General features: G+C 45.5%; 1 protein-coding gene across 2 annotated transcripts in view; it reads left to right on the forward strand.

The window, feature by feature from the left end:
- The window catches only part of DCAF5 (DDB1 and CUL4 associated factor 5), a 101,716-nt gene extending 85,460 nt beyond the window's left edge, over nt 1–16,256 (forward strand). For both annotated transcript variants that reach the window (XM_029950454.1, XM_029950455.1), the window contains exons 8-9: nt 4,746–4,873; nt 11,640–16,256. In XM_029950454.1, coding sequence (XP_029806314.1) covers nt 4,746–4,873; nt 11,640–13,409 — 1,898 coding nt within the window. In that variant the 3' untranslated portion in view covers nt 13,410–16,256. The remainder of the gene's footprint in view (nt 1–4,745; nt 4,874–11,639) is intronic.

Genomic DNA, 16,256 nt, shown 5'->3' on the forward strand with positions numbered 1-16,256 from the left:
TCTCTTGATTTGTTCATTTTAGCCACTCTGACTGGCGTGAGGTGGTATCTCAGTGTGGCTTTGATTTGTGTTTCCCTGATGATGAGTGATGTTGAGCATCGTTTCATGTGCCTGTAGGCCATCTGGATGTCCTCTTTGGAGAAGTGTCTGTTTATGTCTTCTGCCCATTTCTTCACTGGGTTACTTGTTTTTTGGGTGTGGAGTTTGGTGAGTTCCCTGTAGATTTTGGATACTAGCCCTTTATCTGATATGACATTTGCAACTATCTTTTCCCATTCTGTTGGTTGCCTATTAGTTTTGTTGATTGTTTCCTTTGCAGTGCAGAAGCTTTTTATCTTGATGAGGTCCCAGTAGTTCATTTTTGCTTTCATTTCCCTTGTCTTTGGGGATGTGTTGAGTAGGAAATTGCCGCGGTTGAGGTCAAGGAGGCTATTTCCTACTTTCTCCTCGAGGGTTTTGATGGTTTCCTGTCTCACATTCAGGTCCTTCAGCCATTTTGAGTTTGTTTTTTGTGTATGGTGTAAGAAAGTGGTCTAGTTTCATTTTTCTGCATATTGCTGTCCAGTTCTCTCAGCACCACCTGCTAAAGAAGCTGTCTTTTTTTCCATTGGATACTCTTTCCTGCTTTGTCAAAAATGAATTGGCCATACATTTGTGGGCCCAGCTCTGGGTTCTCTATTCTATTCCATTGGTCTATGTGTCTGGTTTTGTGCCAGAGAAGGGTCTTTATCAGAGTTCTGAGTAAGGTGTTTTCTCTGAGTCCCTTGTGTTTCCTGGGATCCTGCTAAGGTAGTCAGTTACCAATACTGGAATCTTATGAGAGGCCCACTCCTTTTCTTTTCTAAACTCTTGCAGTAAAATAGGTAAAGAGATTTATAGCCTTCTTCACCTCCCTAGCATCCCTTCTGAACCATAGGAAAGATGGAGATATAGGAACTTTGGCCTTGGCTTTAAACAAAACAAAACAAAACTTACAAAGTGATGCCAACACGTTTGGTTGGGCCAGCCAGGGCAAATGGCCCAGCACAATGATCATTGGTTTGTACAGGAGTGTGTAAACTCAAAGTGACAGCTCAAAAATGAGTGAGATGGTTTTTCCCAGTATGTGCTTTTTCATGGGTGTCCATTATTAATGATTAGGTTTGACTCAGCTCATAGGGTGGGGTTGACCCTCACCAGGCCCATCACCACAGTCTTAGAAATGATCATGAAGGGAGTTTTGTAGATTATTTAGTTCTTAGGGAAAAAAAACATTCCCTGTCTAACTCCTGCCAACTTGATCCTACTGTTGATGAGCATGGTCTGGCTAGGTAATGGAGCGGGGAGACCCCAAGTTTTTACTCATAGTAGCATCCTGACCTTAGAGATTTCAGAATGAAGAAACCTGATTTATATAAATCTCCAGGACTGATAAAAATTTGCTATCTAAAAATCACTGTATCTAAACTGTGTAGTAGCAGCTATATTCAATCATTTGAAACCTGGAAACCAGGAGAGGGTTGTTGAGAACCTCCCTGAAGCACATTCATTTTTCTGATTCTGTGTACACAGCCTTGGATACCTTAAACAAATGGTAGCCATAATTCTTCCTCTACCTGTTTTTACCATCAGGCTCTTGGCTCTGTGGATTTCCTCTTTTTCAGAGTTCCTAGGTATCCATTTGGGTGGGAGAAGGAGAGAAGATCTGTATTAAAATTGCTGGCGTGCCTGGCTGGCTCAGTTCGTTAAGCATCTGACTCTTGGTTTCAGCTCAGGTCATGACCTTGCAGTTTTGTGAGTTTAAGCCCCATGTCAGGTACTGTGCTGACAGTGTGGAGCCTGCTTGGGATTCTCTGTCTCCCCCTCTCTGACTCTTCTTCCATTCGTGATACATCTGTTTCTCTCAGAATATATAAATCAACTTAAGAATCGCTGCCAAGAAGAGCAATCAGATGAGGTCACATGGCATGGAAGAGCAATAGAAAGTTTTCCCATGGCCTCAGTGCACAGGTGTTGATCCCCTTCACGTATTCTTCAGGTCCAAAAGTTACTGTAATTGGATTCCAAATAACCTATAACAGATAAAGATCAGTTTAGTTAATAAACTTTAGTTCTGTGGTAGTTGATTCTTTGACATGAGACCCTCACTCTGTCCTCCTTTGGTAGAGTTGCCCTCTTTGAAACACTGTCCATTCAGCAAGTGCTTACTAAGCATGTACTTTTTGGCTCGGGCATCGCACCCCCAGTTCTAGGTTCACAAGAGAGCCAGTTCTACTCTCATGAACTATTCAGTGTTGGCAATGTGATGAAATGTCCTGTGGTGATACTATGGAGCTTGTACTCGGGATACCATTGGATAGAGTCTCCGCCTTCCCCCTTTTTAAACTGACAGCTTAAAAAGGAAAACAACCCGTATGAAAGTGCCAGAAAGATTTAGAAATGTTTTATGAGCTTCAGACTCCATCCCTATTCAAACTCTTCCATCTCTTAAGGCCACTGTTACAGTGGCAAGGATATTGGGTATGATAGCCAAACAGGCTCTGGTACATATCCTGACTCTGCTGTTTACTAGCTGTATGACTAGGAAGAAATCACTCACATTTTCTGAGTCATTTAAACTACTTTTCTTGGAGGCAGTAGGATTAAATAAGAGATCGGCACTAGGTTTAATCCAAAATTTCTTTCCTAAGTGACTACCCGAGCACAGGTATGAGTAGGAATAGGATGTTGGAAACGTAGAATTCAGAAGAGAACCATTAATGGGAATGCTGCTTTTTAAATCAACCTTATATTAAAAAACAAAACAAAAAAAACAAGGGAAATCCTTGGAGGGTGGTAAGATCCCTATATTGAGACCACTGTTTTAGATTCCCATGGATCTCTCTCTTTTTTTTTTTTCATATATTTTTGAGAGACAGAAAGAGACCATGCAAGCAGGGGAGGGTCAGAGAGAGAGAGGGAGATACAGAATCTGAAGCAGCCTCCAAGCTCTGAGCTAGCTGTTAGCACAGAGCCCAATGTGGGACTCGAACCCACGAACCATGAGATTTTGACCTGAGCTGAAGCCAGACGCTTAACTGACTAAGCCACCCAGGCGCCCCTCCCATCGATCTCTTTTCCTTAATTCTCTCAAGTTTATTTTTATTTTGATTAGGCTCAAGGAACCTTTCCCTCCTCCCATTCCACTCTAGGAACCCAGTATACTCTGGCTGCGTAGGGGTTCCCATCATGCTATGGTGCTTAACCTTTCCTGATCCATGAAAATATATCTGTTTTTATGGTCTCGTCACTCTCCTTTATGGTTTATTAGCAAATTTGATGATGTTGGGTTGACATATAGATAGCTTTAAGTGTATTATCCATCTTGGATAATTCAAATATTAATAATACCAACTGTTGTGGAAAAATTAGGCAAAGGATGTTTTTGTCACTGACCAAGTAGAGTAAGCACTTAGTGCTAGTTACGTTGGCACTACCAAGGAGTAGATCAATATAGTTTGAAAACTCCTGCTGTCATAAAAAAAAATGTATGTATGTGAATGGCAATAACCAGGGACATCTTCCATAAGTCCAAAGAGGAGTTGTGTCAGGAGGCCAAAAACAGAAGACACTTTCTCCACAACTGGAGAAAGGGATGTTGTTCCTAGTCATTGTCCCTCTAGGACAACTAGAGGAGAAATGTCTGGAATGAATGTTTGAACAAGGTGGAATTGGGAGTGGGGTAGAGGTGCCTACTGATACTTCGTGCCCCAGAGGTGCTGAGCTCTTGGTAAGGGCTACGATGGTATACATCGCTTAGATGAATGGGAACTTGTTTGTGTCTGAATGCATCACATTTTGCCAGCTGGCCGGGGACACAGGCTGGCCTGTGTGTGCTGTTGATGGTTGCTCAGAAGCAACCTGGTTCAGGACATGGCTGTATATGTTCTGTGTGTGATGCCCTTACCAGTGAAGTTGAACCTTTGAGATTATTCAAATATATAAACGATGACATCTTCATCTGTGTTATTGTAAGTTCCAGGCCTCTGGTGCTTTCCTCAGTCACTGAAGAAGAAAGCCTACAGGATGGTCCTTAAAATATAGCTTCCTATTAGTGGCCTCTTGATTTTAATCTATACACGACATTTTTAAGACCCTTACTCTAATTCAGATTCTTAGGCTCTCCCTCTTAGGGAAGGGGCCCAAATCTCCTTTCTTTATCCCTAGCTCTCCAGACCATTGTCAGGGTAATAAAAGGACTTTTTCCATTATTTTCCCCATGGTTTTTATATGTTTGTTTTGTTTGCTACCTTCATCATAGAAATTGAGGGCAAATGGATGCGAGATTTCTCTGTGCATTTAAGTAATTATATGCTTCTGGTTCTGCATGTCCCTGGCTCAGCTGCCTAACTGTTCCCAAGTAGTTCAGTCTCATTATGCTCATGACTGGCCTTTTCTAAGGTAACACTTGGGTTCTATCTTGGGGATCAAAAACTTGAGAAATGTTTTAAGTGGCTGTGGCTTCATTGACAATGGAATTGCAGGGGGTGGGCGTGGGCAATGCTTACAGGCTAAATAAAGGCTCTTGGTAAGAGCACATATGCTGAGAGAATATTTCATCTTCCCTCTTTCCATAGCAACTTTATCTGTAAGATTAAGCATTCTGCTGGTGGCATAGTTAATAAAAAATCTTGGCTCCAGTTCAGAACTGTTTGTCTGCCATTACTGGAACCTCTTTACTTTGCTCCATTTCATCATTTGATTTTTGTTTCCTTCTGTCTTCCCAGGTGGCATTGGTAGGGTGGTCAACGGAGCCTTCATGGTGCTGAAAGGGCATCGGTCTATTGTTAACCAGGTCCGATTTAACCCTCACACCTACATGATCTGCTCTTCTGGCGTAGAAAAGATTATCAAGGTGAGGCGCCTTCCCCTTCTAACCGTTTTAGACAAATTATTACAATTCATAATTAGAAGAAACTAGAACAATAGATAGAGGACCTCATACCGAAACATGCTAAAGGTCTATCAGTTATTTAGGGGGCACCTGGCTGGCTCAGTCAGTAGAGCATGCGACTTTTGATCTTGGGGTTGTGAGTTCAAGGCCCACATTGGACACGGAGATTGCTTTTAAAAACTTCTCAATTATTTTCACATGCTATAAAATATTTAAAAATTGATATTAAAAAGAGTGGTTTAAAACCCTCCTTTCAGAACCTCTTTTAAAAACAGACACCAGGCTTTGAAACTAGACGCCATTTGTATGCCACTACATTGCCAGTAGCCTTTGATCTGGAGTTTGATGAGTTCTGCTTTGCAAACCTCATCTGGAAGCCACCATCCCCTCAGTTACTCAGGTGCACTTTGTGCATTAATTGCAGTGATAATATGGCACAGACATAACTAAGTGACTGCCAGAACCATAGCTAAATAGTCTCAGAACATGTCAAAAAACATTGCATGTGGTTGTGATTGAAGCTAAACACTTGCATTAACTGCACATCAACTGAATGAAATGAACCCAGCAAGGAATGTATTTAGAACCTGCAAACAAGAGACCAAACCTGGCCTGTGTCCGCAGAAGGAGATCACTCACATTCCAGTGGCTTGTAACCCTTTTCCACATCAGAGACAATGATGGTTTGGGGCAAATGATGAATTCTTTAGGATTCAGTGATAACTTGATTTTTAAGTAAGGATAGATGATAATCCCCCCAAAAGTTAAAACTCCTAATGTTTTATCCTAAAGTGACATTGAAAACCAGTTTTCAGGGGTGCCTGGGTGGCTCAGTCGGTTAAGCGGCCAGCTTTGGCTCAGGTCATGATCTCACAGTTCGTGGGTTCTAGCCCCGCATCAGGCTCTGTGCTGACAGCTAGCTCAGAGCCTGGAGCCTGCTTCAGATTCTGTGTCTCCCTCTCTCTCTGACCCTCCCCTGCTTGCACTGTCTCTGTCTCTCAAAAATAAATAAAAACCATTAAAAAAATTTAAGAAAACCAGTTTTCATTTCCTTTCTTTTTTCTTCCTTCTTTCCTTTCTTCCTCCCTCCCTCTTTCTCTCTTTCCTTTTTCTTTTTCTTTTTCTTTTTAACTGTTCAGAGTTAAACCAAGTTGTCTCTGAGCAAGAGGAGTTATCAGAAATATAATGTTGGATTATGAGTTAGTATTTTTATTTGCCCTTAGTCCAACTTCCTTTAAGTTTTGTTGGTCCTGTGGATCAGGGCTGACTTTCATGATTGCACACGTTTTTCCACAGACCTGGAGCAGGACTTTTGGATCATTTTTACTGACTTTTTCTTTTTATAAATGATGAGATTTAAATTATAAACTACCCATCTGGGGTTATTTACACAGCTAATTAGCAGTGAAGTTAGGATAGAACCCTGTTTCTTGTTCTTCCCAATGTCCTGTCACATTACCATGCTGGTGGAAGGCAATGGGCAGCCAGAGGCCTCTGCGGAAGGTGGTCATCTCAGGAGTCCTTCACTGGGCAGTTGTGTAGTTGGCCCTGTCCCCTTGAATTGCTTCTCTTCTTTCTCCTTTGGCCTATGACTAATGGATTGGCACAGTAGCATGCCCCCTCTCAGCCTGGTGACGTCATTCTCTTTCTCAGAGCTCAGCTTAGACATCTCCTTTAGAAGAGAGATTCCCGTTTGGCTGTGTACTCTGGGATGCCTCTGTACTTAGTCTCCCCAGTGATCGTTCAGTCAACTGGAGGCCTTACCCTAAAGGTCATAGTTTGGAAACTAGCCAAGTTCTCAGAGGAGAAAGAGGAGAAAATGTTTTCTCTGGGAGGCTATCCAGACGTAAGTATGGAACTCACTGCTTCCAGGTTCCCATGGGCTCTGAGTGCTGCCCCACCAGGAGGCCTGTTTAGCCATTTGAAAACTTAAGTCAATACAACTGGTGCCCTTGAACAGTTCTTTGAGTCTCTTTCCCATCTGTCAAGTAAGGATGCTGACAGTGACTTGCCATCCAGGAGTGCCTTGTAAATTACCTGTGTCTGACAATTTCTGACTATTTTAATAAGTGTTACTTTCCTGCTTGCTATTTCTGAAAGGACCAATGGCTCAAAGAGCATAATGTTTTAGCCCAACCTGAGATCTTTTTTCTCTCTACGTTACTTCACCTTCTCCCTTGTCCTTTACTGGTGTCTGTCTAACCCGGAGTAGAATCCCTGTTGTCAGGGCCAGCCTCTTCTCACCCATAACAGGTTTCTAGCCCCCTGAATGTCCACACTGAGCAAAAGAGGGGGTTTGTTTTGTATTTAAACACGGAGGCGCAAGATAGGGCAAATACTAACATTTTCTTTTTTCCTCAAAGACCACTATTCATTTATTCACCTATGATAATATGTGATATTAATGATATACCTATGTATGCCATTTGTGCTAGAGCCTGTGGGAAACACAGAGGCAAAAAAAGGTAATGCAGTTCCCCAGGAATTGATGACCCAGTATGAGAGACAAGAAATAAAGATAATGAAAAATGCAATAGCTACATAGGAGATACAAACAAAATGCTCTGGGGGAAGGGGAGATTTTTCCTGCCTTTGGTAATCTCAGGCAGGTAATATTTAAACTAGACTTTGAAGAATAAAGAGTGTAGAAGGAAGGAGAGGAATAAGATACCAGGAACATTCTAAGTAGAAGGAATGGGTAGTTAATTATTTCATTGAATCAATAAGTATTTATCGATCACCTACTGTGTTCCAGGCATTATACTAAGAAATAATGCTCAGAAGCAGTGACGTGTAGGACCTTCAGAAAATGAACATGTTTGGCCAAAATGAGCACAAGAAGGGAAATCTAAGATATAAGGCAGGAAGGTGAGCAAGAGGTGAGCCCAGAGGGCCTTGGAAGCCAGAATAGAGAGTGTGGAAAACCCTTGAAATACAATTTAGGTCTCTGTCTGTATAGATTTTCTTGGTAGATGGACAATTTTTTTTTAATTTTTTAAATATTTATTTTTGAGATACACACACACACACACACAGCATGAGCAGGGGAGAGGCAGAGAGAGTTGGAGACACAGAATCTGGAGCAGGCTCCAGGCTCTCAGCTGTCAGCACAGAGCCCAACACAGGGCTCAAACCCATGAACCATGAGATCGTGATCTGAGCTGAAGTCAGACGCTTAACTGACTGAGCCACCCAGCCGCCCCTGACTGATTTCTTAATTTAGTACAATAGCACAAAGAGAAGAAGGCTTAGAGCTGCTAAATCAAGCATGTCATGGTCACCTGTGTAGATCAGAACACTTGCTACTTAATTGCTTTCCGTTTGAATAAGAATTGAACTGCATCTTTTTCCTCAGCAGCCTTTTTTTTTTTTCTGAGAGAGCGAATGAAGAGAGGAGGGGCAGAAAGAGAGGGAAAGAGAGAATCCCAAGCAGGCTCTGTGCCTGCACAGAGCCTGACGTGGGGCTCAAACTCATGAACCATGAGATCAAGACCTGAGCCGAAATCAAGACTCAGGCACTTAATGAACTAAGCCACCCCAGGGCCCTACGCTCAGCAGCCTCTTGAGCTAAACTTTTCACTGGGCGTGGAGAGAAACCTGTTCATCCCTCCTTTTCTTATGAACCTTGCCCCGAGAGGAGGCATGTTTAGCCACATTTTACCTATTAGTAACAGGAGGTTGTGTTTTTGTTGCTTTACTTCTGGGTTGTTGACTTTCAGTATAAAGAAATAAGCACTTTCACAAATATTTGAAACTGACATTTTAAGGATGAGGACTGAGGTAGTAATGACAGTCGGTCCTTCTGATGTTCAAAAGTCTCTTTGAGGATGGGCCTAAGACTTCCTAGACAAGGTATTTTTAGCTGCCTGGTGAAAGAGAAAGCACGACACTTTGTTGTGCTTTGGTATAGGTTATGTCACTTTGTCATTCTCATTTCTACAGCTGAGACAAGAGGCTTTCAAAAGTGAAGTCATTTGCCCAGGGCATGTGAAGCCACGGGGCCGGGTTCCTACCCGCTCTGCTGGCCCCAGCAGCTCTGGGCTACAAGCCCCTTGAGGACTGAACACTGGCTCTCTGGCATGAGGGTTTTGTTTTGCTCTGAATCCTAGGATTGGATAAAAACCCATCTAATTCACTGTTTAGGTCAGGGGGCTGAGCTGTATCCAAGGTCAACCAGCCAGCTAGGAGCTGAGTGGGAACCCACCCACACTCACGTCTCCTGTCTCCTGATCCAGTGTTTTGTTCCATTACTCCAAGCTTCAGGAATGAAAGCCTACCTCAGCTTAATACATTCCAGAGCCCAAATAAAAGCTGACTTTCAGTGTTAATGATTTTCATTCCTGAAGGAAGAAATAGGGGGCTGGGTAATAGATTAGAACCTAGAAACTGGTTGGATGGGTAGTTGGACCAGCACCCCACTTTTAATATTTTGTACTTCTATTAACAAATACTTTGTTTCCGTGAAGCACATGTAGATTTATCTTTATATTAGATAACATGGTTAGTAACATTTTACCATTTTTAAACTGGGGAAGTAAGAAATCTGACCCAGAATATAGGATAGGACCCCAAAAAGTCCTAAAGACTTTACCTTTGGGACCCCTCCAGTTTCCTTTCTAAGCCACCAAACTTTTCCCTTGGACATTGGTTTGCAGAGATAATCATTCATAGCTTGAGCCTGTTGTTGAAGGCCATGTCTGAATGTTTCTCAAACTTTGGGTCTCAAAGAATTTGAGAATCTCTTCAGACAAGTCCTTTATTTTCTGCTACTTTTTCTTTTTAAGGTTTTTGGGTGGGGGGGGTGCCTACATGGCTCAGTCCTTTGAGTGGCTAACTTCAGCTCAAGTCATAATCTCACAGTTCGTGAGTTTGAGACCCTCTTCAGGCTCACTGCTGTCAGCCTCGAGCCCACTTGTCCTTCTCCCTGCCCCTCCCCAACTTGTGCTCTCTCAAAAATATTTTTTTTCTATGTCTATTTTTGAGACGGACCGTGGGGGTGAAGCAGAGAGGGAGAGAGAGAATCCCAAGTAGGCTCCACCCTGTCAGCAACAGAGTCCAATGTGGGGCTCAAACTCATGAACCATGAGATCATGACCTCACGAGATCAAGAGTCAGATGCTTCACAGACTGAGCCACCCAGATGCCCCTCCGTTACTTATTTTCTACTGTATTCTAGTGTTTCTTAATGTGGGTCTCCCCCTTGTTAAAAATGCAGAGCCCTGGTACCTACTGGTGACTTAGTGAATCTCTAAGGACGGGGCTCAGGAGTCAGCACTGTTACGATTCTTCAGGTGACTCTTATGCTCTCTAGAGTGTGAGAACCTGCCTTAAACCTCCCCTGGGTCAGATCAGATCATGGAGACAAGAGCACACCTGAGGAGTTGTGGGCAGGGAACAAAGTCAAAAGAGGAATAAATCTAAAATAGGAATTGGTGAAAAGAGCTAATCTGGGTTTTTCCAACCCCTTTCCAACTGGGAATCCTCCAAAGAGATGCTACCTCCCAGAAGTCGCAAGTAAAGCATGGGAAGGGTTGGGCCTCAGAAAAGTGTTCATAAGGAGGTGAATTTGTCCTTGGCTAGCTTTGGGGAAGCAAAGGCATTGTCTTGATCCAGGTTAGAGAATGAAGAGCCCTGTTTTCTGGGTTGGGTACCTAAAGATAGTCATCAGCCTGTCAGGCAAGAAAATCGCCTGGAATTTCATCTGAGTTGCCATGGCTACCAGCTCATGTAACTGAGCTTCTGTGCACTGCTTCATGGACCAGTCTGGCAGTCAGGTGAAGCTAAGCATTCTCATTTGCAGTGACAGCTTAATTACCTTGAACTGGATTTTTGCATAACTCATTCCACTTGTAAAGTTGGGCCTCCGCAGTGAGGCAGGACTGAGTTTGAGTCCTACCTAGCTCTGCCTAGATCCTTTGGCTGTCAGCCCATATCTCTGGTGACAGAGTGGAGGAGTATTAAGGGACGGGGCCGCAGTCTTGGGGTGTGTGTCCTACCTATTCCTGTAGCTAACAGAAGAGTTGGGGAGCAGGCCAGCAGCAACCTGGTTAAGAGAACCCAGTTTCCTGGGTAACTGATGCCTGCACGGCCAAGAGGGAACTGCAGTGTAGGCAGTTGGCTATTCTTATCAAGCTCCATAAGCAATTCCCATTAGTTAAAAATAGAAATGTTGCAGTTGGGGGGAAGTGGAGTTATAGGCTGAAATACTAACTACCACCGAGGACTCACTGCTGGGTCTGTTTTCACTGTGGAACAGTGGTACCTCTCTGTGCACAGCTTCAGTCTTGTGAGAGTTTTGAACACATTGACCAGTCTTCAGCTCATCCCCTATCCTTCAAGATTATGAAGGGGGTTACTGTAATTTCCGAGCTACTAACAGGAAGCTAAAGGAGAGGGGGCGCTACAGAGGAGGTGGTGTGTGACTATGCTGGGCCTAGAGATAGGACTTCGGTTTCCTGACACTAGGCTGATGTATGTCCTAGACAATGCTTTGTCCAACATCTGACTCTAGAAGCCTCGGTTTTCGTGCGTGGCCCACAGAATCCAGTTTGGTAAAGAATACATTTTTAAAGCTGGTTTAGCAAGTCCTGGCTAAATGACAGGGGAGGGTCTGGAGGAACTCTGCCTTAGTGTTCTCTATCACTGCCAGCGTTAAAGTACTTGTCAAAAAAAAAAAAAAGTACTTGACAATCAGGCCTCCTTGGTTTTGTTTTTGCCTTCTGTGCAGATCTGGAGCCCATACAAGCAGCCAGGGTGCACAGGAGACCTCGACGGTCGGATTGAGGATGATTCCCGCTGCCTCTATACCCATGAAGAGTACATCAGCCTTGTGCTGAACAGCGGGAGTGGCCTGTCACACGACTATGCCAACCAGTCGGTGCAGGAAGACCCCCGGATGATGGCCTTCTTTGACTCCTTGGTGCGCCGCGAGATCGAGGGCTGGAGCTCTGACTCCGACAGCGACCTCAGCGAGAGCACTATCCTCCAGCTACACGCGGGGGTCAGCGAGCGCTCGGGCTACACCGACTCCGAGTCCTCGGCCTCGCTGCCGCGCTCCCCTCCGCCCACCGTGGACGAGAATGCCGACAGCGCCTTCCGTCTGGGGCCCCTACGAGTCACCGCCACCAACGCGGTGGCGTCCCCTCCACCGCCGCCCACGTGCGAGGATGCAGCCTCTCGCCAGCAGCGCCTGTCTGCCCTGCGGCGCTACCAGGACAAACGCCTCCTGGCCCTCTCCAACGAGTCCGACTCGGAAGAGAACGCCTGCGAGGTTGAGCTGGACACAGATCTCTTCCCCCGGCCGCGGTCTCCCAGCCCCGAGGACGAGTCCAGCAGCTCCAGCAGCTCCAGCAGCTCCGACGACGAGGAGGAGCTGAACGAGCGCCGAGCCTCCACGCGGCAGCGGAATGCCATGCGGCGCCGACAGAAGCCACCCCGGGAAGAGAGGCCCACCCCCGCCAGCAAGCCCGCCAACACCTACATTGGCGAAGACAACTATGACTACCCCCAGATCAAAGTGGATGACCTCTCCTCCTCCCCCACGTCCTCCCCTGAGCGGGGTGCGTCCACCCTGGAGATTCAGCCCAGCCGGGCCTCGCCAACCTCTGACATAGAGTCAGTTGAGCGAAAAATTTATAAAGCTTACAAGTGGCTCCGCTACTCCTATATCTCCTACTCAAATAACAAAGACGGAGAGAGCTCCCTCGTGGCTGGGGAGGCCGACGAAGGGAGGGCTGGAACCAGCCACAAGGACAGCCCGGCCCCTTCTTCCAGTAAGGAAGCCTGTCTAAACATGACCGCAGCCCAGAGGAACCAGGACCTGCCCCCTGAAGGTCGCAGCAAGGATGCTTTTAAAGAAGGGACTTCTGCGAGAAATCCCAGCAATGGCCCAGGCCAGGAGCACAGCAGCCACCCTTCGGCAGAGGCGCCAGAGGACCCCTCACAGGACACTAACAATGGGAGCTCTGTAGAACACTCTTTCGAAACCAAGAAGCTCAATGGAAAGGCCCTGAGCAAGGCCCTAACCAGCCGGGCTGAGGAGCCGCCCTCTCCTCCTGTCCCCAAGGCATCTGGCTCCACTCTCAGCAGTGGGTCTGGCAGCTGTCCCAGGACCCAGTCTGATGACAGTGAGGAGAGGAGCCTCGAAACCATCTGTGCCAACCACAACAATGGACGCTTACACCCCCGGCCCCCTCATCCCCACAACAATGGGCAGAACTTCGGGGAGCTGGAGGCAGTGGCCTGCTCTTCTCCAGGACGTTCGGACACTGACCATGATAACCTGCCCCTGACAGGAACATTCCTACACAAAGATTGTTGTGGGTCTGAAATGGCCTGTGAGACCCTCAGTGCTGCAACGAGAGAGGACCCCACTGACCCCCCAGACACAGACAGCAGCAGGGCTGTTCACGGCCCCAGTGGCCTCAAAAGGCACCGAGTCGAATTGGAAGATACAGATTCAGAGAATTCTTCCTCAGAGAAGAAATTAAAAACATGATAAATACAAAGGGAAAACAAAAAGCTATGAAAAGTAGCTTTTCAAAGAAAATTTTTAATTCTGTTTAGTGAACACAGAGGAAAGGAAAAAAAGTATTAAAGGCACATAAAACCAGGGCCTGAAATTTTGTGTCTGATGCTGCTCCCTTCTATTCAATAATGGGTCTGAATGTTTAGCTGGCCACCGGCTTGTGCTCTGTAAGGAGAACGGGGGTGGGGGGAAAGTCCAAGTGACTCCTTTCTAGTAAGACTTGAGCATCGAGTACCTGTGCGTTTTGTTAAAGTAAATCCTTGTTGAGACATTTGACTTGTTCTTGTGTGTGTTCACCGGCATGTGTGAGCTCATTGTCTCAGAGGCTCTTCTTTCGGTTCTCCATCAGGAAGGATCTATGGATCTGTATCTTTTGCCGTCTCACCTTTTTACATGCTGTCGGTGTTCTGGTCTTAATGGTGAGTGCCTACTGAATCCGGCTGCCCTGGCCGTGAGCTGTAGATTTATGCTGAAAGAATGAAGGGGCAGATGGAAACAGGCCTTCCATGCTGGAAGGAAAACTTGGTTCCTTTCTGAAGGAAACCTTCCATGTTTCTCTCAGTAGCACTTCTTCATTGAGCATTTAATGTGGATGTACTGAAAGCGTTGGTAATGCTAATGAGAAGCTAGCACTTGAGATCAGATCCCAGAGAAGGTAGACCCCTGATTGATTGCACCCTCAGAGGATTGATCCGCGCTGCGCCACACTCTGGGTGGAGGCCATAAAATAGAACCAGTGGTGGGGGACGGCTTTAACCAGCTCTGTGCTGCTTCCGAAGAGTAGCTCTAGAGGCCAGCGGGCACTTCCTTGGCCCCCTGTGATGAACGGAGGGGGGAAAGGCAACTCTCTAGAGCGTGGTGCTCAGACTATTTAAGCAAGTGTCGTAGGTTTGTTAATGAAGAAGTGTAGGGAAGAGCAGAGTGTGGTGCTATTTTCTTTTAATTCAACCCAAAATGATTGGTCAGAACTGAAGGAAAGTGGCATCTTCCTCCGGGCTTGCAGTTAGCAGAGGCTGTGGTGTTCTGACTAGGTCTTGGAGAGCAGTAGGCATCTCTACATCACAGATTCCTGATGATGTGGTGTGTTAGGGAGGCAGAGAGGAGTCTCTGGGTTAAGGCTCCTGGTCCCCGGAAGGGACTCTCTTTCACCCAGAGGGGGAAAGGCCAAGAAATTTTCAGCATCACAGTGGTCCTTATGGCCACTTGGTTATAGTTGCACAAGGCAGGAAGACTACGAGTGACCAGATATCGCGTTGGCACAGATGTCATGAAAAGGCAGAATAGTGGCAAGAAATGAGGAGGAGAGAGAAAGAAGCACGCTGTAACCTTCTGGGGTGCAAGTGTGCTAGACCACGTGGGGGCACAGCCAGCATCGGCGCAGAGAGCACCGAGTGTGTGACTGATCCCGCGCTCCGTTTAGAGGAGGGCCCGTGCTACTGGGACCGTGTGGAAGGTGGAGACCTGGATGAATTTAGGCACTGGGGCAAGAGGGATTATTATAAAAGGAAGGTTGTTGATCTACGCCAAAAGGAAACATCATCTGGCTAAGCTTTGTGGAAGGAAAGACGTGCCTGGTGTGTGTGATGTGACTTGGGCACAAAAACACTGTCTTAGGAGGAGGAGATGAAGGAGTATGAGTAGCAGTGGGGATGCTTACCATTTAACAACTGTCATCTCACCTGGAGAGTGGGAAAGGGATTCTGTAACTGTGAGAATTACTTTGGATTTGTAATCAAAATGATTCTATGATTTGTCTTTGACTATTCACAGATAATTGTAAATTCTGGTTTTTATAAGCCCAAGTCATTTTACATTTGCTTTTCCAAAATTTATTAAATTTGAATTTTTTAATCCTTTATATACAAAAAAAGATATCCTCACTCAGTGTGTGTTTCTCTTCCCCTTCCTAGTCAGCCTCCCTAATCTTTTTGTTTTGTTGGATCAGTAGCTAGCCTCTTCTGATTTCTCTTAGGACAGATCCACTTTTCCTAGAGGAAAAGAAGTTAGTCTCCCTTGGGAGCTAGCCATTTGGTGGTTCTTGTTTCCAAATGCAGAACTTGGTCTTTTCATGTTAAAAGCCTTAATCTCATTTGGGTTCTCCAAAGGGAAGTCAAAGTTCATTCTGGCTCAATTTTAGTGTTCACGAAAGATGGTTTTTAGCAAGGATGCCTTCTTTCCTTGGGAGGGAGAGACTCTTCCCGGCACACAGATTCCACTTGCCAGGAGGTAAGCCCACAGGATGCTCACTGGAACACGCTGAGAAATGCTGGTTTCCGTGGCCACTACGCTGTCATTTCCAGAAACCTCCTGTCTTGTGATCGTGGGCCTGGGAACCTGGCAGGAACCACTTCCAGAGTCCCTTTGCCAAAATCCTCGTGAACTGAGACCCCAACTTTGGAGACACGTTTGATCCCCAAAGTCTTCCATGATGGTTTTGTTAACTAGCAGGACAGGTGGCACTGATTAGATTAAGAGCTATAGGGAAGTGCCTCTTGTGTTTTGTTTTCTGCATCCTGTATATACATTTTTTAAGTGGCTGGTCCAGAGAGGTAAAACCCTTTCTTTTCACTTCATTTTCTGCCTGGTTTTGTAAGTAATTCCTGTGTCTCTAGGACAGCAGTAAATGAGTTAAATGAGTAGTTGGCTTGGGGCAAAAGAAGGTTGCAACTGTGCTCGATTTACGAAGCCAGGAATCCCTTGTTTGTCAAGGTGCCTTCCTCTGCTGAAGCCTTACCTCCTCACAAGCCCTCCTCTTGTGACTCCCAGCAGCGCTAGCTATTCTCTTGTGTATATGCAAATAAACCTATTATTCACTTC

The sequence above is a fragment of the Suricata suricatta genome, chromosome 9 (genome assembly GCF_006229205.1).
Source record: "Suricata suricatta isolate VVHF042 chromosome 9, meerkat_22Aug2017_6uvM2_HiC, whole genome shotgun sequence".
Lineage (NCBI taxonomy): Eukaryota > Metazoa > Chordata > Mammalia > Carnivora > Herpestidae > Suricata > Suricata suricatta.